The sequence below is a fragment of the Leucopleurus acutus genome (genome assembly GCF_964270905.1).
Source record: "Leucopleurus acutus genome assembly, chromosome: 3".
Taxonomy (NCBI): domain Eukaryota; kingdom Metazoa; phylum Chordata; class Mammalia; order Artiodactyla; family Delphinidae; genus Leucopleurus; species Leucopleurus acutus.
The window spans coordinates 53,193,298-53,214,970 of record NC_139145.1 but is presented as its reverse complement, the minus strand read 5'-3'; the positions used below and the strand labels follow the sequence as shown (position 1 = coordinate 53,214,970).

The following is a 21,673-nucleotide window of genomic DNA, read 5'->3' as shown; positions in this document are numbered from 1 at the left end:
AGGAAGACTTCCTTGACCACCTCAGCCCACTGCAGCCTTTCCTTCCCCTTACTGGTTAATTTGGTCACTCTCCATACTTCTCCCTGTTATTAAAAAAATAATAATAATAAAAAATATATATATGCAATATATATAAAACATATATATGTTCAGAATTTACAACTAATCCTAGTTCAGGGAATGGGATCCACAGAAAGGTGGCACTAGTGATAACAACAGCACGTGCTCCCTGACGGAATGATGTTCATTTCACAGCTTGGAGAGACTGGGACCTGTGCTCCCTGGGTGAGGACAGTGTCCTAAGGGCTCCTTAGCTCTGGGTTAGACCTTTCTCATGAAGGAGCTAGAATCTGTGATCTAAAGAGAGGGGAGGCAAGAACCTGTTTGGCTCAGGGCTCGCCTGTCACTCTAAAGGCTGAACTTGGGCTCGCATCCACAGGTAAGTTTATTCATGGGGGGCCTGACTGTCCTTCCTTTGTGAGGATTAATCATTTATTAGCCCAGTGGGGGCAGGTGTCTTTTTGAGAACTGTCATTCTGGAAAGATACTGATTGAAGGAGGGCTCTGAGCATCTTCTCGCCAGCTGGCAGCAGGAAAGGATGGCTCCAGTCCAGACAAGATGAGTTGGCAGTGGGCGTCTCGACAGGAGCCTAATGAAGAAATCTGGTAGCAGTGAGGCCCAGCATTACAAGCCCTCATATTTGGTCTTTCACTCCGTGATATCCCTCTCTCTGTCGGGGGGTGGGCGACAAAGGTGTCCATGGGGTTGTAGACCTCCTACTGTGGAATTACGTGTTCCTATAGCCAGAGGGCTCCAGGAACATGAGGCAGTGTCCCCAGGTCCCTGGGTGCGCTCCGTACATCACAGGTTAGACGTCTTAACTCCCTGCTTTCTCCTTCTCTCTCTCTCCCTCTCATAATTTGTTTCCAACAGGAAACTGTGTGCAGCTGCTCCAGGAGAAGCTCGAACTCCCTTGGGAGTCCCTGCCCAGGTGGCGGAGACCGTGTGTGGCATTATTAGGGGTGATTGCTTGGAAGCTGGTTGTCATGGCACCGCGAGGCCAGGGTTGCATTCCCAAGATGCCCGCATTTTCTAGGCTGTCTACATAATCACTGCAATGAGAGGCATAAACACGGAAAGGGAGAGGGGAGCAGCTCCCTGCTGGCAGTCATCTCCGTGCAAAGCCGGGAGAGGAGGGTCCATCTGGGCATGGGCCAAGCACTGCACGGAGGGATGCTGGTGTGGGCTGGTCACTGCCTGTCTCCTCACGGCTCCTGTGCATGCCTCTGTGCTCCCAGCACCGGCTTTCTACAGGCAAACATTGCTCCTAACTTAGGGACGGTCAGCGCTGTGCCTGAATGCTCCTGGAACTTGCATCCACGGAGGGGCCAGAGCTACCATGTTGGAGCAGGTGGAACCATTGCCTCCCATCCACCCGGCCCTGCGCTAGACTCTTTACGTGTGTGATAGTCCGTTCCGCTCTCACAAGCTGCCTGCTTTACAGATGCAGAAAGTGTACTGGGAGACACATATCACATTTTACCGATGTTAGATCTTTTCTAAACGTCTCATTCATTCATTCATTCAATATGCTTTAGTAGCCGTGATACATCAGAGAGTCATCTGGCTTTGTCACAGGCCAGGAAGAGGCAGAGCTAGGATGTAAACCTAGCTCTGGTCCTATAGCCCACTACTGTCCCCCCATGCTGCATCATTTCTCCTCCAGTCCCATGTTTAGCAAGGGTGACCCCTTCAACCTGGTGCTCACAGGCAGAGCGAGCCCCCATCTCCGAGGGCATGGTCCCAGTAAAATGAATTGAATTGGTCTAGGGCTCAAACCCCTGATTTGGACTTCATTAGGTGTGTGTTCTCACCAACCACAGAGAATTAACCAGAGCAGAGATGTCTCTTATGGACCTAACATCAGGCACCAGGGGCGACGTGGAGAACAATCTTCAAATCTGTTGATCACCTTATTACCTGCTAGGCCCTCCCACTGGCTCCAGACATACCATCATCACTTCGAGGCCTCTGGGACCTGAAGGCTCTGGACTCGGATGCAGAGAGAAGACACATTTTGCAATCACTGGAGAAAATAAAGGCTTTATCCCTCAGCAAGCACTTTTGCTGAACGACTTGGTCATGGGAAAGAAGGGACCGTCTGTGCCCTGTTCTCATCTTGAATTTGGCTGAAGAGTAAGAGATCTTTCCATCTCCACTGTTGCTCACACCCTGCGCTTCGGGTCACCCGCAGCAGGTGATCAGGAAACAAGGGAACCATAGCGTGTTGATTTCCTGAAGGCCAGACTCCACCAGTGAAATGCCCGTGCTGTTCTCTGCTCTCCCGGGACCTGGCCTATCCAGCTACCTCCCACTTGGGCCCAGTGAGGCAAAGATGGGAAGCCTTTCTAGACATTGTCTATCAACAGCTTCAACCACGGGCTTTACATCTGCGTTTGAATCTCGGTTCCACCCTCAATTCAGTCCTTGACTTCATGTAAATTACTTGCTCTTTTGAGTCTCCGCTTTCTCATCTGCGACTCTGTGCTCCTGGATTGTTGTGATAAGAATAAAACATTCATAAATAAATACGGACTGCTTACTGTGGGCCAGGCATTAACTTGCTGAATCCTCACAACCATCCAGTTATGCAGGCTCTGTTACTGTCCCCATTTTATAGAGGGACACACTGAGGCTTAGAGAGAGAGGTTAAGTTCAAGTCCAAGAAGTTAAGTTCACACTGGGTTTGTCTGACCCTAGAACCAACACCACTGGCCACAACAGCGTGCAGGGTATCCCCTGCTTTTCAAATGTTTGCCTTTTGCCGCTTTGCTTTTACAAAAGACCTACACTAGGATCTGTTTTCGCTAACCTAACTAAAAGAAATTTGAAGAGAATTTTCACTTTGAAGAAAAAAGCTAAGACCCGATGCCTTCACTTACACAGTTTGAGAATCACAGCACTAGCGTATTGTGAGACACATACCACATTTTATCTGATGTTAGACCTTCTATGAACATGTCTCACTCACTCGTTCATTCAGTATGATTTAGTAGCCATGATACATCGGGCACTATCCCCAGAATGCTTCTACTACTTAATAACCTTCCTAGTGGGCTAGCGACCATGAGTTGTAGTAATACACATTTGTTGTTTTGTGCTGTTACAATGATATGAACACAGAAGATTCTCAGTAAACAGGGACTGGAAAATGCTACTTTGGGGAATACCTAGCATACACTGAGGATGACGTTTGCCATCACAGTTCATTTCAACAGCTAACACAATGTCCAGCACAAACACTCTTTGGTCAGCATTTTTCTCTCTTTGATGTTGGGAATCTAAATTTCGCATTCAATTTAAAATGAACTTTCTATTAGATACCTTCCATAATTTCACATCCTCTTGTCCCACCATGGTAAGTACACTGAAGCAGTCAGTGCATCTTATAAGGCTGTCACCCCATTGTGTTTAGCACAGTACCTTGCACACACTTATCGACAGACTGCTTGCTTTGTTTGATCTCACCATCTTCTTCCTAAGCTTGATGATCCCATGTATCTCAGATGTAACCCTTCGATGACAATTTCACTACATTATAGGGGTTTTCAAATGACACCAAAATGTTAAGATTAAGTCGACCCGGGGATTAAGGATGACCATCTAGGAGATAAATCCTATTTAAATCCTTATGTTCAGGTTAAAGATATAAGAGAAGATAAAAGCAAGTATCATTTTAAGCCCCCTGGGGGTGAGCATCCTCCCGCCCTCTGCTGCCGGCGGGCTGTGCTTGATTATGCTGGCAGGCCAGCAGGTGCTTCGAGTAATTCAGCAGATAAAGGGACCTGCACGCATGGGGCTGGAAGCTGCTTGAGTGGACAGCAGATTTCACAGCTGAGTTATTGATGCCACCTACCGAGCTGTCAAAATAGAATTATGTGAACTGCAAGGGGGGCTCAAATTAGCTGATATACTTAAACATGTGTCAATTACACACGCACGCGATTCCCCCTTCCCTTCTTTATCCTCCAGTGCTGGGTAAGTACTGAAGGTGGCCGAATTCATTACATGAAACAATAAATAAACCCATGATAAACCATGATCTTTATCAGTGTATTAGATTTATCTTTTCTGGGCCTTGATTTCCTCAAGCTGTAGAAAGGAAAAAAGACTCTGAACTCAAAGAGTTTTTTTTTTTTTTTTTTTTTTTTTTGTGGTCCGTGGGCCTCTCACTGTTGTGACCTCTCCCGTTGCAGAGCACAGTCTCCGGACGCACAGGCTCAGCGGCCATGGCTCACGGGCCCAGCCGCTCCGCGGCATGTGGGATCTTCCCGGACCGGGGCACGAATCAGTGTCCCCTGCATTGGCAGGCGGACTCTCAACCACTGCGCCACCAGGGAAGCCCTCAAAGAGTTTTATGAAGATCAATTAAGATAATGGGCGAGAAGGGGTTCTGTAAGTGGTAAAGTGTGCAACAGTAAAAGGTACCCATTTAATCATTTTATGCTTTGTTTTTTTATGTGAATCTTCCAGTCCATGGAATTTGTGAGTTTCCTCCCCAGACTGTCCCTCCCCTAGTCTTTGCCAAATCATTCAATGCCCTTCATCGAAACATGTGCTCAGGCCAAAAAGCTAGGCATCGCCCTGGATTCTTCCCTTAACCTCACCTTCCACATCTAGTTTTTTTAAAAGGTCCTGGACCTGGAGATTATCATCCTAAGTGAAGTCAGTCAGACAGAGAAAGACAAATATCATATGATATTGCTTATATGTGGAATCTAAAAAAAAATGATACAAACGAACTTATTTACAAAACAGAAGTAGACTCACAGACTTAGAGAATGAACTTACGGTTACCAGGGGGAAGGGTTGGGGGGGAGGGGTAGATTGGGAGTTTGGGATCGACATGTACACACTGCTATATTTAAAATGGATAACCAACAAGGACCTACTGTGGAGCACAGGGAACTCTGCTCAGTACTCTGTAATAACCTAAATGGGAAAAGAATTTGAAAAAGAATAGATACATGTACATGTATAACTGAATCACGCTGCTGTACACCTGAAACTAACACAACGCTGTGAATCAAGGATACTCCAACATAAAATAAAATTTTTTTTTAAAGTCCTGTTAACTTTACTCAAAATGTAGCCCAAATCGGCCCAATCTGAGTCCAAGCCACTATCACCCCCCTTGCCTGGACCATTCTGATGGCTTTCTAACTCTTCTCCCAGTAACCACTCTTCCTCCTGATACTTCATTCTTTACATAGCCACAGAGTGATATATTTACAAGTATAACCACATTACTCCTTTCCTCAAACCCTACCAGATTTTCCTTCTTAAATAAAATAAAAGCCAAATTCCTTGCCTTTGCCTACAGGGCTACCATGTTGCCTAACTCCCAAGTGCTTTGCATAGAATCCAGTGAGAATGAGGCCCCTGGGCTGCTGGCAGTGACTACCCTGAGTGTAGAGTCCTCGTGTGATCTGAGCCGCCAGCCTCCTCCTCCCATTCCCCCTCTTGCTGCCCCTTCTCACGACACCATAGGTGGCCAAACTGGTCTTCCTTCTGCCCCCTGACTTGCCAAGCACGGTGCAGATTCACAGCCTCTGCATTGCTGCTGCTGCTTCTCCAGAAGCACTTTTCACCAAATCTTGCCTTATCGTATTTACCCATGTGTTTGCTGTCTCTCTTAATCTACCTGGATGGAGTGCCATGGGGGGAAGGAGGTACCATTTTCTTAGTGCCTGGAACAGCACCTGGAACATAGTAGCAACAAGAAATATTTGTTGAATAAATGAACAGTAGGTGGATTAGCATCATTTCACAGACCCCACTTCCCTTTGTCTATGAATTCCAAAGCGTTCCAAAGCTAGAAACGAGGGAACACAGATGGGGTAAGCCACTCTGGTGGGAGCCTCTTCATTTGTGTAAAGAGAAGCACTGAATGGGTACAAGCTCATCAAACTGCCTGACTCTAGTTGTCCTACAAGCATTTATTCAGCACCTTCACGATGCTAAGTGTAGAAGGGAAAAATAAACAGCCTTGGCCCTCCTGGAGGAAAACCATTTAGTGGGACAGAAGCGGAAACAGGTCATTTCAACCTATCATATCAGGTGCTCTGATGGAGGGTACTTAGCCTACGTGGTGAAACTTGAAGAGTATGATAGGCAGAATAATGCCTTCTCAAGGATGTCCATGTTCTAATCTCCAGAACTCATGAATATGTTCCCTTTCTCGGCAAAGGGGAATTAAGATTGGAGGTGGAATTCAAGTTGCTCATCAGCTGACCTTAAAGTAAGGGGATTAGCCTGGATCACCTGTGTGGGCCCACTGTAATCACGATGGTCCTTATATGTGGACGAGGGAGGCAGAAGAGGAGAGTCAGGGTGATAGGGCAGGAGAAGGGTTTGTCCCACTGTTGCTGGCTTTCAGATGGAGAAAGGGACCATAAGCCATGGAATGCGATGGCCTCAAGAAGCTGGAGAAAGCAAAGAAACAGACTGTCCCCTTGAGCCTCCAGAAGGGAATACAGCCCTCCTTACACCTGGATTTTAGCCAGTGAGACCCATGTCAGTCTTCTGACCCACGGAACTATAAGATGATAAGTGTATGTTGTTTTAGTCACTAAGTTGGTGGTCATTTGTTACAGCAGCCATAGGAAACTCAATACAAAAAGGAAGAGGTGAACTTGGATGTCCCCTCTGGTGGGAAGAGACAGGCTATTGTAAGACCCATCCTGCCCTGGCCAGAGCCCTCCCTAGGCTCTGTCAGGTCAATGTCCCTCCCTGGGGAAAATTTCTCCTGGGTAGCCCCTGGACTGGCGTTCTCCTGAAACTCAAATTGAGAATGCTCATCCGGTGTCTGTGACTGCTTTGCCAGTGATGGCTTGTCATGGACCGTGATGACAGGTAAGTGGCCTTGAGACGTCCCAAGCCCAGAGCAACCAGAGCCACCTATAACCTTATGGCCAACCTTTCCTGTTCTGTGTGTCTCTGGGGCTGCAGCTACATGCCTGAACCAGTTTCAGCCTCTGCTGCCTTCTTATCTAAGACCTCCTGCGGGGGAGAGGGTGGGACCTGGGACAGTGGCAAGTGCTAATGAATGACACTTGCCTCCAAAATTAATAAGCTTTCTTGTTCTTAGGAAAATCCACTCAACTGGAGTCTCCAGGATGACTAATTGACAGAACTGGTTAAATTAATCAAAAATGGAAATGAGGAAGGGGGAAGGGATTCTATTTATACTATATGGTTTGGGCCTTGCCTGTTCTGCGGCTAATTGCTGCTAAGCTTGAATGGGGTAGACGCTGGACTGGGGCAGTGTGTGGGTTTCCGTGAATTCTGCTGCTTGTAGCAGGGCTCTGGCTTTTCTCCAGGAGCAGGGGCGTGGGTGTCTGTGTGTGTTTGTAATCCTGTCATCAGAATTTTTAATAAAATTAAAAGCATTTTTAATAAAGGGCCTTGTCTTTTTAACCTAACCAAGCCCCCCCTGAAATAAACACTGTTAATTACACCCCCAATCAATACTGAATCCCGTTTGGAAGCTGTCCCAAACCTCAGAGGTTTTAAGATGCATTGCAGCTGCAGCCTCAGCTGATGCCTTTGGACATATTCTATCAGAGATCTGGGGAATGAGCTGTAGGTTTATTAAGGGATCTAGTGGCCTATAGAATCAGGACTTGGCAATTAAGTTTGTAGATGAAGGTGATGAATGAGATAGTGGATTTCATGTTCTGTGCAAAGGGCAGAGTTAGTGCTGCCACTGGAAGCTGTTGGGCTGAGGAATCCAGCTCATGGGGATTATATAAAATGGAGTCCCGCGAAATTATCCTTGCGGATGTTAGAAAAAGATCACACTCTTTCTTCTGCTGTCAAATACCCAGGAGAAGAATTCATTCTTCTCATTCTTCTCCCAGAAGCAGACAGACCCGGGTTCAAATCTTGGCTCTTTCACTGTGATCTGTGGCAAGTTTCTTCACCTCTCTGTGCCTCATCTGTAAACTGGGGTTACTAAAACCAATCTTCTTCGGTTGCTATGAAACTTAATTGAGACCTAGAAGAGCTCAAAACTAATATCCATCCCCCTCCGCTATACGTACCTTTAAAGGAAAATGGAATTTCTGATTTAGATGATTAGGTTAGGCATCAAACTTTGCCCCGTTTGCATTGGAAACCAAGCTGTTTTTCTAACGACACTATTCACTAAAACGCCTCAGACTTTAAAGCCTAAAGTGCTTATACCTTTTCCCCACAACATGGAAAGGTCAGAGCATCTTCACACCAGACCTATGACAGGCAGATTTAAGTGCACTGCAGGGTTGTGGCTGACTACCCCTGGACAGCCAGCCTGCCTTGGTTTCATCTGAAGGAGGGAATTTCTGTGGCCACATTTGGACCTGCAGATTTGCCAGTGTGGAAGGGCACCAGTCTCACCGGTAGAGCCAATGCAAGAGGACGGGTGCTGCCAGGCTGCCCGTCACCGCCGCTGAGAGGACCCATGGCTCCTCACCCTGGCCAGCTTCACCTCCTGCAAGTCCCCAGCACAAGCCACATCCTCTCAATAGGATGGGACCTCTGGGGCAGGTGAGGAGTGAGGCAGGTCTGGCCAAACGATGACGGAATTAAGATGCAACTGAGGAATCTGCTCTGTGTCATCAGACACTGAGCATGGAGTTCGCATTTGTGATTGACTTCATCCAGCAAATATGCTTTGCGAACTATGTGCCAGGCAGTCTGCTAATTGCTTTTACTTTAACTAATTAATGGCCAAAGATTTCCATGAGACTAAACTGCATGATCACCTCTCCACTCTCATCTTTCCTGACCTCGCAGAGGCATCTGACATAACTGATCCCAGTGTCTTTCTAAATCACTCCCTTCTCTCGGCTTACATGCTTCCTCAACGCCACCCCTTGGTTTCCCTCTTACCTCCCGGGCAGCTCATCCTCAGTCTCTTGTAAAAGGCTGCCCCTTGTTCTCCCCAGCCCCCCTGGCAAATGCTGACGTGCCCTTGGCCTCCATCCTGGACTCGCCACTCCTCTGCATCTACATCTTCTCTCCTAAGTGACTTCACCTTGTCCCATGGCTTTAAAGACCACGAGATGCTCATGACTCCTAAATTTCTATCTCCAGCCCAGATCTGTCCCCTGACTTCCAGACTCAGGTATCCATTTCTTACCAGGCTTCTCTAACTGTGCGTATCGTAGGCATCTCAATCCGGACACATCCAAAAGAGACGTGTGTTTGGTCTTTCCACACCTGACTTCCAGACTCAGGTATCCATTTCTTACCAGGCTTCTCTAACTGTGCGTATCCTAGGCATCTCAATCCGGACACATCCAAAAGAGACGTGTGTTTGGTCTTTCCACACCAAACCTGTTCCTTCCTGAGTCTTTTCATCAGTATGTGTTACCACTATACCCTCGGCAGCTCAAAACCAAAGCCTAAGTTTTCTCAGAATCCTCCCTCTCTGTCACCTCTCCACTTTCAGCCTCTCAGCAAGTCCTCTTAGCCTTACCGCCTCAGTAGATTCTGTGTCTGTCCACTTATCACGCCATCACTACCCACCCCAGCCCTGGTCAGAGCCACTATCATTTCCTCCCAGACCGTGGCAAGGGCCTCCTAACTGGTCCCAGAGCTTCTTGGCCTGCCAACCCTTATAGCAAATTAAGACCATAAACAGAGTATTCACTTGCCTGCTTAGAACGGTCTACTAGCTTCCATCACACTTAGAATGAAATCCAGGCTCTCTGCCCTGGTCTGCAAGGCTCTCCATGATCTGGCCCCAGCCTGCCTCTTCGGCGTCACCCTCCACCCTGTTTCCCAGCTCACCGAGCTCCATCCACTGGTCTTTTTTCTCTTCTTTGAACACACACGGTTGTCCCTATGTCAAGGTCTTCCCACTTTGATATTATCTCTCTGTTTGGCTCCTTTTGACAATGCGGGTCTCAGTTCAAAGGCTTTCCCTCACCACCCTGGCTACTCGTTAACCCTTTTAATTTTCTTATAGCTTTTATCAGTGTCAGAAATTATCTCACTCATTTGTGTACTAGTATATATTTTCTTTCCTCCCTTCACGCTAGGATGTAAGCTCCCTGAAGGCAGGAATGAGTGGATGTTGAATAAATCTTAGTTGAGCAAGTGATTTCTGGAGTCCTTGTTAAGAGGCACAAGTCTGGATCAAACCCCAGGTGTCACTTGTTCTTTGGTGGCCGCGGAGTATCATTCCTCCTCTTAGCTAGTTTCCTCATCTGTAAGATGTGGCAGATACTAGGATGCCCCCCATAGCGTTGTCAGGACCGTGGCTTACTTTCTGGATCTAGTAAACGTCACAGAATTCCCTGTGATTATGGCTGCTGACATGACTACATCACGACTGCTTTCCCCCCGTTCCTGCTCTTAGACACGTTTGGAAGGGAAGTAAGAGAGCATCATCTTCACGACCATAACACACACGGAGCTCTTATCAGTGCCTGGGCCAGGCACTGCTCTAAGGCTTCATGGCGTCTTCTCATTTAATCCTCCCATGCCCCCTAATAAGGCAAGTGCCGCTACTAGTCATATCTTACAGGTGAGCAAATTCAGACACAGAGAGGTTAAGTAACCCGGTTAAGATCACCCAGTTAGGCCGCGGACAGAGACTGATAGTGGACACCATGTTGATTTTCCTTCCCTATCTTGGCCCTTCTCTGAAGTCACTCCCTACTGTCAGTTTAGTTTGACAGAAGGGAAGAAACAAAGCAGACATGTTCTGGGCTGCGCTTACAGGGAACGCTATAGACTGAATGACTGTGTCCCCTGAAATTCGTATGCTGAAACCTAATCCCCAGTGTGATGGTATTTGGAGAAGGGGGTTTGGGGAGGTGATTAGGTCATGAGAGTGGAGCTCTCATGAATGGGATTAGTGACCTTACGAAAAAGAGACTCCAAGGCTCCCTCACATCCTGCTGCCATGCAAGGACACAGCGAGGGAAGATGGCCATCTATGGACCAAGAAGCTGGTCTTCACCACACACTGGATCTGCTGGTGTCTTATCTTGGACTTCGCAGCTTCCAGAAATCAGTGTTTGTTGTTTAAGCCATCCAGTCTGTGGTATTTGATTATAGCAGCCCGAATGGGCTAAGACAGGAAATACCATCCTGGGCTCCCCATCCCCTGGCCCACCCCAGTACCTAAGACAGGTGCTGTCAACGGTGTGTGTAGCGGGAATCTGCTCTTTCTACACTTGCAGTACCCAGCGGGCTCTCCTGTTATCCACCAAGCTTCTCCCAATTATAGAAGTAAAACTACAACCTTGAGGAGAATCTGGAAAATAGGAAAGCTGCCCGAATTTTGCTGCCCTGACACCATCCCTTTCATGAAGAGCCCCAGTCTTTGTCTACACGTATTCTTCGTCACACTGCTGAATTCAGGGTGGGCGTGTAATCTTGCGTGCTGCTTTCACATTTATCATAGGCATTTCCCCACCTGCTCCATCTTTAACTGTTCACAGGGAGTTGGCAGGTTACATCTCTATGGACCTTCACAGGAACCTCTTTCTCTAGTCCCACTTCCATGTGAGGGTTCCAACGGCTACTTTTCTTTTTCTTAAAATTTTTTTTTAAAATTATTTATTTATTTTAATTGGAGTATAATTGATTTACAAGATTGTGTTAGTTTCAGGTGTATAGCAAAGTGATTCAGTTATATAAATATGTATATACATATATATATACTTTCAGATTCTTTTCCATTATAGGTTGTTATAAGATATCGTATGTAGTTCCCTGTGCTATACAGTAGGTCCTTGTTGTTTATCCACTTCATATATAGTGGTATGTATCTGGTAATCCCATACTCCTAACCTGCTGCTTTTCTTTCATGCTGTAAAAACAAACTACTTATTCAAGACCCCCTCCCCTTATGAGTGGTTTTTGAATAGGAAACAGGCTTCTTAGCACCTCATCGCCTCTAAAATCAGTTTAAGTCCTCTCTGTTCAGAGAGCAAGTATGTTTCGGCACCATGGGAAAGTATCCAGGCACCGCCACCATAAAACACATGGAGATCACGGGGGAGGTGCAGAGGCTCCACGTACAGGTTTTTATTGCCCCTGTCCTCTGTCCCCCACCACGTTCAATAAGAGTCCCGCACACTGTGTGCTCACGACAGGTCAGGGGCTGTACTAAGAGCTGGTCCATGACCACTTTTCACCCTTACCACCTGGAGGAAGCGATCAGCATTGGCGCCTTGCCCAGGCTGCCTGCAACGAGCGGGCCTGGGCCCCACACCTGGAGCTGTCAGCTCCAGGGACTGTGCTCTGGATGACTTCCAGGTCTTCTATTATTAGAGGCTGGATTGTGTTCCCCCTCCCCAGATTCTTATGTTGAAGTACTAATCCTCAGTGCCTCAGAATGTAACCATATTTGGAGGTAGGGTCTTTAAAGAGGTAATTAAATTAAAAAATGAGGTCATGAGGGTGGAGCCTAATCCAATATGATGAGTGTCTTTATAAGAAGGGCAGTTCTGAACACAGACAGGTGCAGAGAGAAGATGATGTGAAGACACAGGGAGGGGATGGTCACCAGCAAGCGAAAGAGAGAGGCCTGGAAGAGATCCTTTCTTCACAGCCTTCAGATGAAACGAACCCTATTGATACCTTGGTCTAGGACTTCTAGCCTCCAGAACAGGGAGACAGTAAGATTTTGTTTTTCTAAGCCCCCCAGTTCATGGTGTTTTGTTATAGCAACTCTAGTAAATGAAAACACCTTCTTTCATCTGTCTTTTCCCACCTGCCTGCTTTTCTACCGCAGTTGTTCAGTGAAGCCCCATTTGTAGCTGGGTTGGCAATGCAGGGGTTGGTAAAATAAAGTCCCTGTCCTTATGGAGATTACATTCTAGTCAGGGAGACAGAGGAAGAAAAACAAACATCTATAGCTGAGTACTAAGAAACACATAAAGAAATAAAATAGGCGGATGCAGTAGAAATAGGGTACAGATGGGGGGAAAAGAGAAGTCCTCTCTGAGGAGGTGATATTTTCCCAGAGACCTACAAAATGAGAGCAGTCTAAACAAGGGAGGGCCTGGTGGGAGAGCATTCCAGGGAGGGGAAGAGCCTGTGCAAAGGGCCTGAGGCACAAAGGGCTTGGTGTGTTGAAGGCACAGGAAGCAGACCAGTGTGGCCAGACTACAGGGAACTGAGAATGGGAAGGTGGACAGGGACCAGATTCCTGTGGGTCTTGGAAAGGAGTTTAGATCTAATTTCTCTCTCATTCCCTTGGTTGTCATTCATCACACCTGGCCAGTTTCTTCACTCAACTCCCAGTACTCACGCATTAAAAGGGAACAGCAAGATTCAGGCCAGCCGCTGCTGCTGCCATCAACACCCTATTGTTTCAGCCATTAGAATCTCAAACTGCAGATACAACCCTTGTCATTACCGCCAGAAGCGATAGGAAAAAAACTGAGAGATGAGGAAGAGAATCATCCTTTCCAACCCCTGCTGAGTATGCAGAGCGAGGGACGAATGGAAATTAATATATGCAGCTCTGATAACACGGAACTCCTCGGCATTTTGCTTAAACATTGATGGTTGTTAAAGACCCTCCTTCTCGGAGTTCATCTCCGACAGCCAATGTTGCTTTTCATTTTGAACTCTGGTGAACTGTCTCCATTCCGTTCGCACACCCGGGCTGAACCGTGGTCGAAGGAAGGCTGGTGTTGGAGGAGGATGGAGAAAATCAATATGAAATGTCAGGTGCGGGGTCAGATTGAACTTGTTTTCCCAGCTGGCGGGAGCTCGGGCCGCTGCCGCTGCAGCAGCCAAACAAAGGGAGATGCACACTGACGAAGGTCGGCACTTTGGACGAGTCAGGAAAATGAATTTCGTTCGCTTCTTAATTAGATTAGGGGGCTGGCGGCTGGCAATTCAGAGCACTGCTGGTGTCGGGATGGGGCGTGGGGAGGCAGGGGTCTGCAGGTGGCCAGCTAGCTCCCAGCCTCCCTAGGGACTGTCCCCTGGGCTCTACTTCTCAAGGGCTGTGTGGGACCAAGGCTGCAGGGAGAAGCAGCCCCCAGGGGGTTCCTGGGTGCGAGGGCTTGATGACCCTTCCCAATATTTTCCCCAGGGAACATCTTAGTCTTTAGGTAGCAGCTCGGTGGACACTGCCTTGCGGTATAAGGTCCTTGTCACATCCCCTCACAACACCACAAGACTCTTTTTCGTACCACTTATTACAGTCACAAGGTCATTATCTATCTGTGATTCTCTGATGAATGCGTCTTTCCTCCTTAGACAGTGTGATAGTTCATCTTATGCATCAATTTGACTGGACCATGGGGTGCCCAGATATTTCATCAGACATTATCCTGGGGGTTTAGGAGGGTATTTTTGAATGAATTTAACATTTAAATTAACAGACTGAGTAAAGCAGATTGTCCTCCCTAATGTGGGTGGGCCTCATCCAATCAGTTGAAGGCCCGAATAGAACAGAAGGCTGACCCTCCTCCCAACAAGAGGGAGTTCTCCTGTGTGACTCCTTCGAGCTGGGACATCAATTTTTTTCCTGCCTTCGCGCTTGAACTGGACCATCAGATCTTCCTGGGTCAAGAGTCTGCTGGCCTTTGGACTAAAACTACCCCATCGGCTCTCCTGCAGCCCCACGGAAGATCCTGGGACTTGTCAGCCTCCGTGATGGCAAGACCTTAATTGTTATGAATACTTATAACAAATCTTTCACATTTATATATACATACACACGTGTATGTGTATGTGTGTGTGTATATATATGCATATGTGTATATATATGATATACATATATATCTCCTATTGGTGCTGTTCTTCTGGAGACCCTCAGTAGTATAGACCTTGAGCTCTAAGAGGGAAGAAAGCAGATCTGGTTTTGCTCACCATTGTGTCCCCAGAGTCTGGTACAGTACCTGACATATAGTATGTGCTCAACAAGTACTGATTAAATAAATGACTAATGGGGCTTGTGGACATGGAGTAAAGGTTGGAGGTTCAGGCCTCTTAGAGCTGCAGGTCTGGAACCAGGGGGTACTCAGGAGGCGTAACTGTGGTAACTGCTGCTGCCGTTCACTGTCTCCTGTGTGCCTGGCAGAGGGTTAGGCTCTCATACACTTGAGGACAGTTACTCCTTGGGAACAGCCAGCCCTATGCGACGGTCTTTATTATATTATTTCTATGTTCAGAGGAGGAACTTGGGATTCAGAGGGATTCAAAACTTCATTGGGGGTCACACAGCTGCTGAGCGACAGAGCTGCGTTCTGATTCCAAAGCTTCTTCTCTAAACAATTCTAGTTCCGGAAATGCCTAAGGTCTTATCCTTTTTCCATCTTGAGTTCAGAGTCCACCAAGCCTCCCAGGCAGCTTCCTCCTCACTATCCAGCCCTCCTGTGGGTCTGTCTGACCCCAGAGCCCAGGCTGGTGTCTGCCGCTTTGGGCTGTGAACACACCGGGCTTCTCGTGCCATCTTTGGCATCCACTTTGGGTTGGTGGCCCCTCAAGCCCGGTCAGACAGCTTATGTCACCTCCCACACAGCATGTCCCAGACTGGTCCTCAACCGTTCACTCTCCTTCAGTATGGCTTCTTATTAGTCCGCAATCCACATGCCATTTATGTCAACTCTCAGGCATAAATTTATTTATTGAATCAATATTTACTGAGCACCTGTTTGTGTGTCAGTCCTTTGTGATACAATGTGAGCAAAACAGATTCAGTTCTTGTCCTCAGAGAGTTTACAGTCTAGAGGGGAAGGATACTGAACAAGTAATATCCACGTGTGATGAACACCAATCTCTAATATCGCTTTACATCCCCACAGTTATTTTGAAAGAAAAATGTTTCTTTTTCCCTTTCCTTTCTTTCAATTTCCATAGCTACCATCCGTTTTATTATTATTTTTTGTTGGGGTATAGTTGATTTACCATGTTGTGTTAGTTTCAGGTGGTCAGCAAAGTGAGTCTGTTATACATATATATATATATCTATCTCCACTCTTTTTAAGATTCTTTTCCCACATAGGCCATTACAGAGTATTGAGTAGAGTTCCCTGTGCTGCCATTCTTACCTAGGTTATGCATTTCCATTGTATTGAGACTAAAGCAGAACCTTCTATTTCTCCTATGTTTCTTCCCACCACCACTGTGTTAGTCTTCCATAAAACATAAATTCTATAGCTCTGTTCTCCAGCCAAATGATCTCCAATTGCTCTCCACATATTGGAGCTGTGCTTCTCAGACTGAGGCACATGTACGCATCCTTGGAGGTCAGCAAGGAGGATGATAATAGGGGTGCACCATGTGGTATAGGAAGCCGTAGATAAATGCTGCATCTTTTGGAAATGTCAATTTTGCTTGAAATTTGGGGATGGGTAGAAATGTAATATTTAAATTAAATGGAAAGTAGTCATTTTATGGGAATAAAATACAAAATCCATGTGAAATTTTAAGATGACAAAATAAGACTTCAAAGAAAATCCACCATGGTCAGCACCTCCCCTGGAGCCTCAGGCCTCTGGCAGGCATGTGCAGTTTTGCCTTTGCTGAGAGGCCGGGCCACCCAGAGCACATCAGAGAGGCTGGATTGCCTTTTGGTGCCCTTCCTGCAGAGCAGCCAGGCTCACAGCCTGGGTCTGGGAGTGCTGTACTTGGTGGAAAAGTTTAAGAAGGACTGGCTACCATAGGAGCCAGACTCTGAGTATAGAGCAGGTACTCAATGAATGAATGAATGAATGGATGCAGGCATAACTTCTGATTCTGACCTTCAACAACTGACTTGATATAAACCATCATCCCTATTTGACCTCTTTTCCTCCATATTCCCCTTTTAACCCAAGCCCAACACTTCTTGCTCTTTAAAGGTTTCATGTCATCTCCTAACTTCAGGCTTTTGCCCATTCTTGTGGGTACAACCCCAAACACCCTTCTCTCTAGTTCCTACCTAACCAATTCCTACTTGTGCTTCAGCACTACCACTCAGCCTCTGCCTCCCCTGTAGGGTCTACCTCCAATGTCCCTCTCTCCCCACTTCCCCAAATATCCCAACTCCTAATCGTCTCTACCACTCATTTGGGTATCGGGGGTACATCTTGCCTCCCCAGCCAAACGTGAAATTCCTTGAGTGTTAGGAGATGTCTTACCCTTTCCACTGTACCCCTCAGAGTGCTTAATAGTAATGGATACATCATAGATACAAGAAGATCATGCTGAAGGATTGCCAGTGAATTTTAGTCTAGATCTGTGATTCTCAGCTGGGAGCAATTTTCACCCCAGGATACATCACAACGTCTGGAGACATTTTTGGTTGTCATAACTGGCCTTTGCTGCCTGCATCTAGTGTGTAGAGGCTGGGGATGCAGCTACACATCCTACGATGCGTAGGACAGCTGCCTCCCCCAAAGAAAGGATCGGGTGCCCCCAATTCAATAGCGCATCGTTAAGAAATCCTTGCGTACATTATAGAATTCCTAACCTCTTTTCTTGACTCTTTGTTCTCCCAGACAGAACCCACCCTCCCTCCTTCTGCCTTCAGTCTAAGCAACTTCTCCAGAAAATAATTCCAATCAGTCCCCTGGTTACTCTAGGGGCTGTTCACTGACTTTGAGAGAAAATTCAAGTCCATTATCATGGCCATTATGACCAGTCTCCTACCTTCCTCCTGAACTTCAACTCTTCCCTCTCCAAGTCATTCGCTATATGCCAGCCATATCAGTCACCCTACAGTTCCAGAAGTGTTATGACCTTTCATGCCTCAACACCTTTGCACGTGCTGAACCTTCTGCCTTGAACATTTCCCCCTTTTTGGCTTATAAGTAAGTACTGCTCAAAGATCAATACCAGCACAGACACCAGCAAACATCGATAAAGCATCTGTCATGGGCCAGGTACTATTTCAGTGCTAGGGAAACAGCAGTGAACAAAACAAAGTAAGTCCACACCCTCAAGGAGCCAAGAGTATAGATCGGTACTCTTCAAGAGGACCTTCTGCAATGAAGGAAATCTTAAATCACCACTGTCCAATATGGTAGCTACTAGCTACACAATGGCAATTGAGTACTGGAAATGTGGATCATCTGAACTGAAATCTCCTGGAAGCGTAAAACACACTTAGTATGAAACAACTCATTAACAATTCTTAATAGTTATCTCATCTAATCCCCATGACACACCCATGAGGTGGATGTTAGTATCTTACCCATTTTACATATGAGCAAACTGAGGCTCAGAAAGGTAAAGGAAAGTTGGACAAAGTCAGGCGGCTAATAAGGGGTGAAGACTGCCTTTGACCTGGGTCTGTATGACTCTGGAATCCACACAGTCTACATCCCACTACACTAGACATACCAGCTCTCCTGTGCAATACTCCTCACGGCGAATGAGCAAACAGAAATGATCAAAATGACCCAGATATTCACACCTCTCCTAACCATACACCTACACAGAGAGTCATCACATCGCTCAGGTCCCATAGGAATTAAAATCGAAAGCTGAGGCTGTGGGAGAAAAAGGTCTTCACTCCCGGCTGTCCAGGCTGTAGTGGCAGAGCGGCACCCGGCAGAAGGTGCTGGCCAGACAAACAGCTCTCATGGCTCCTCTAGGCACCTTTACTCTGGGGAGTTCTGTCTTCTAGAAAACCTCCCTGCTAGCTCCAGGCCCCTTCTGACTACCACAGCTGACTCTTGCTTCACCCGCTTACATAGGTCTTAGCCTTTTGTCCCCAAGCACTCAGCCCCCGCTAGTTCGGAGCTGCTTTGCTCAGTCAACGCCCTGAAAACTCCAGCGTCATCCCAGGGCCTGTCAGCCTGGTGGACTTTATCCCATCCCTTCTCTCTGAAGCCCTTCCCTGGTGCCCACTAGAATCACTGGGCCTTCTAGGGTACTGGTTCCCAAAGCCTCACTCTCTCCAAGAAGCCACTAACCCTTTCCCCCAGCTGCTATTTTTTTTTAAGTTGAGGCATAATTGACATATAACATTATATTAGTTTTAGGTGAATAGCATAATGATTTGATACACGTATATATTGCAAAATAATCACCACAATGAGTTTAGTTAACATCCATCGCCATGCATAGTTAACAATTTTTTTTTTATGATGAGAACTTTTAAGACCTATTCTCTTAAGAACTTTCAAATACACAATACAGTGCTAACTTAGTGTCCCCAGCTGCTATTCTTGATTCCTGTATATTCTCAGCCTTCCACACTGTCCGGCAAGTCCAGTTAACTCTACTGCCAAGATCTGTCCAGAACCCGTCCACTCCTCTCCATTTTCACACCCTGCCCTTGTCCAGGTCACCCGCATCTCCTGCCTGGATATCGCGACCATCCCCTAACTGGTCCCCCCCACTTCTACTCTGCAGGTTCATTCTCCCCAAAGCAGCAAGAGGAATCTTAAAACATAATTCAGATCATGTCACAATGTTACATGACAGGGCTCATGTCTTGTTCATCTCTGTATTCCACAGCCGGAAGCCAATGTTTGTGGGATTGGACGTGAGGTTTCCTCTTTATCAAAATACCAAACATGGAACTGACTCCCGGGTCAGGCCAACACGTGTAGTTTCTTTACTCCCAGTGTGTCTGAGGTGGGAAAGGAGATCAAATCCCTCCAGGCCCTCCCCCTTCTCCTCCCACACGTCAGGGGCCAGTGGCGCATCCCCGCCACGAGCCCTGGGCTGCTGGCTACTCACATTTGGTGTGCCTGTCACACAGGGCCGACGCCCGCATGTCACACAGCCGGATTGTCCCTTTGCTGCTGCTGTACACGAAGGTGTTGCAGTGATGGGGGTGGAACTCGGCCGCTGTGATCACCTCTGTGAGCTCCTCCATGTTGGCTGGCTTGATGTCGACGATATCTGGCACAGACGAGTCAAGGAGGGGACCAGGAGAACGGGGAGCCTTGGGGGTAACTGTAGCATCACCGCCTTATTTTACCGTACCGTGTTAGCAACGAGCACACACGGGGGATCCTCATCATAACTCTGTGAGCAAATAGGCAGGTATTAGTCGTCCCGGGCAGATGAGGCCCAGGGTTACCCAGTGGCCATAGGTAGCACTAGAACTCAGGTCTCCCTGGCTCCTTATCAGGATTTCATCCCTCATAACATGTGGATGCCCCATCACATCAAAGTTACCTGCTCATGCAATCATGCTAAAATGTATCAAGTGGCAAAGGTTTTCGTTTCTCATTTTACAACAGTGGTTAAGAAACCAGCCCCATGCCAACTAAATAATCCAATATATCCCAACTAAAATGTATCAAGTGGCAAAGGTTTTCGTTTCTCATTTTACAACAGTGGTTAAGAAACCAGCCCCATGCCAACTAAATAATCCAATATATTCCAACTAAATAATCCAACATATCTGAATCTTTATCTGAACTCCCGGGCTGATACATGATATCTAGGACAGACTGCAAATCCTCTTCCATGAAATCCCTTCGATGTTTTAAAATAATATGTTTTTAAATAATATGTCGCTAATAATAATAATAGCCGCTACCATTTATTGAGCACTGACTGTAGGTCAGTCACTGTGCAAAAGCATATCATGTACTTTATTTCATTTAATCCTTATAACAGCTCTATAATCAGCACTTTCTTACCCCCGTTATTTCAAGGGGGGAAACGGAGGCTCAGCGTGTGTAAGTAACTTGCCCCAAGTCACATGGCTAAAGAGTGGCAGTACTAGGATTTTATCCCAGGTGCAAGATTTGTACTCTTTAGTAATTACGCAAAATTTCTCTTATTGAAGATATACAGGACCTCAAGTCTCTGTAAGCTGTGATTCGCTTTAGAGCTTATGTGGGAGTTTAAGCATTCAAACGAAGCCATCCAATTGTACAGCATGACGGTTTGAGCCTCCAATGGAATATACCGTTAGTTTTATCATCGGGTTTTTTCCTCCTCAGTATTTTCCTTTCTGATCAAGAATTATTATACCTCTATTTTTAAAGACCACATCCTTGTGTACTGAAATGAAACATTTGGCCTTTCATCTATGACGGTGACCCAGTGGAAACAAACGTCTTCAGTGGGAGTGAGTTTGGGCTGATCCCTTCCCACCTCTACTGAGAGCTCGGGAGACCTGGGTCCAGGTACGGTGGTACCTGGCTGGGGCTGAGGTGCTGTCCAAGGACCCAGCAACTTCCTGCAAAGGACAGGCCTTGTGATGTGGATGTTGTGAACCAAAATGATTCTCACTTTTGAGTCACATTTGTGATTTCGCCCCACCTGTATGTCACTAGGTAGCATTTTTTAACTTAACATTTTTTCTCCACATCAACTTAAATCGACTCACTTTTTTCTTTACTTAGCCTTGTCTAAGCAGTAATCCAATATTCATAAAATCATGGGTTTAATGAGCTAGTTACATTTTAAATAATATTCCGTACCTAAGATAAATGCTTTTAACCATTAAAATGAACATATTTATGTCTGTGCCAGGAGCTTATATATCACATTTTGGAAAACACTGCATTGAATCAACAAGCAGCAACTTGATACAGATAATGCTATTAGACTGGGTTGGATAAAAGTCTCCTATGCTTTTCATGAAGTTGGGAACATAATCTCCTCCTTAGAATTTAGATGAGGTACGAGTAATTCTACTGATATTTTTAGTCACGTTAGCACTAACAAAGTAGTCATCTATTATCAAACATCACC

General features: G+C 46.4%; 1 protein-coding gene across 5 annotated transcripts in view; it reads right to left on the bottom strand.

Moving 5' to 3' along the window:
• Positions 1–21,673, bottom strand: part of PPP2R2B (protein phosphatase 2 regulatory subunit Bbeta) — a gene marked incomplete at both ends in the record, with an annotated part of 465,894 nt that overhangs the window by 28,815 nt on the left and 415,406 nt on the right. For all 5 annotated transcript variants that reach the window (XM_082836001.1, XM_082835999.1, XM_082836000.1 and 2 more), the window contains one exon: positions 19,697–19,861. In XM_082836001.1, the coding sequence (XP_082692127.1) occupies positions 19,697–19,861 (165 nt within the window). The remainder of the gene's footprint in view (positions 1–19,696; positions 19,862–21,673) is intronic.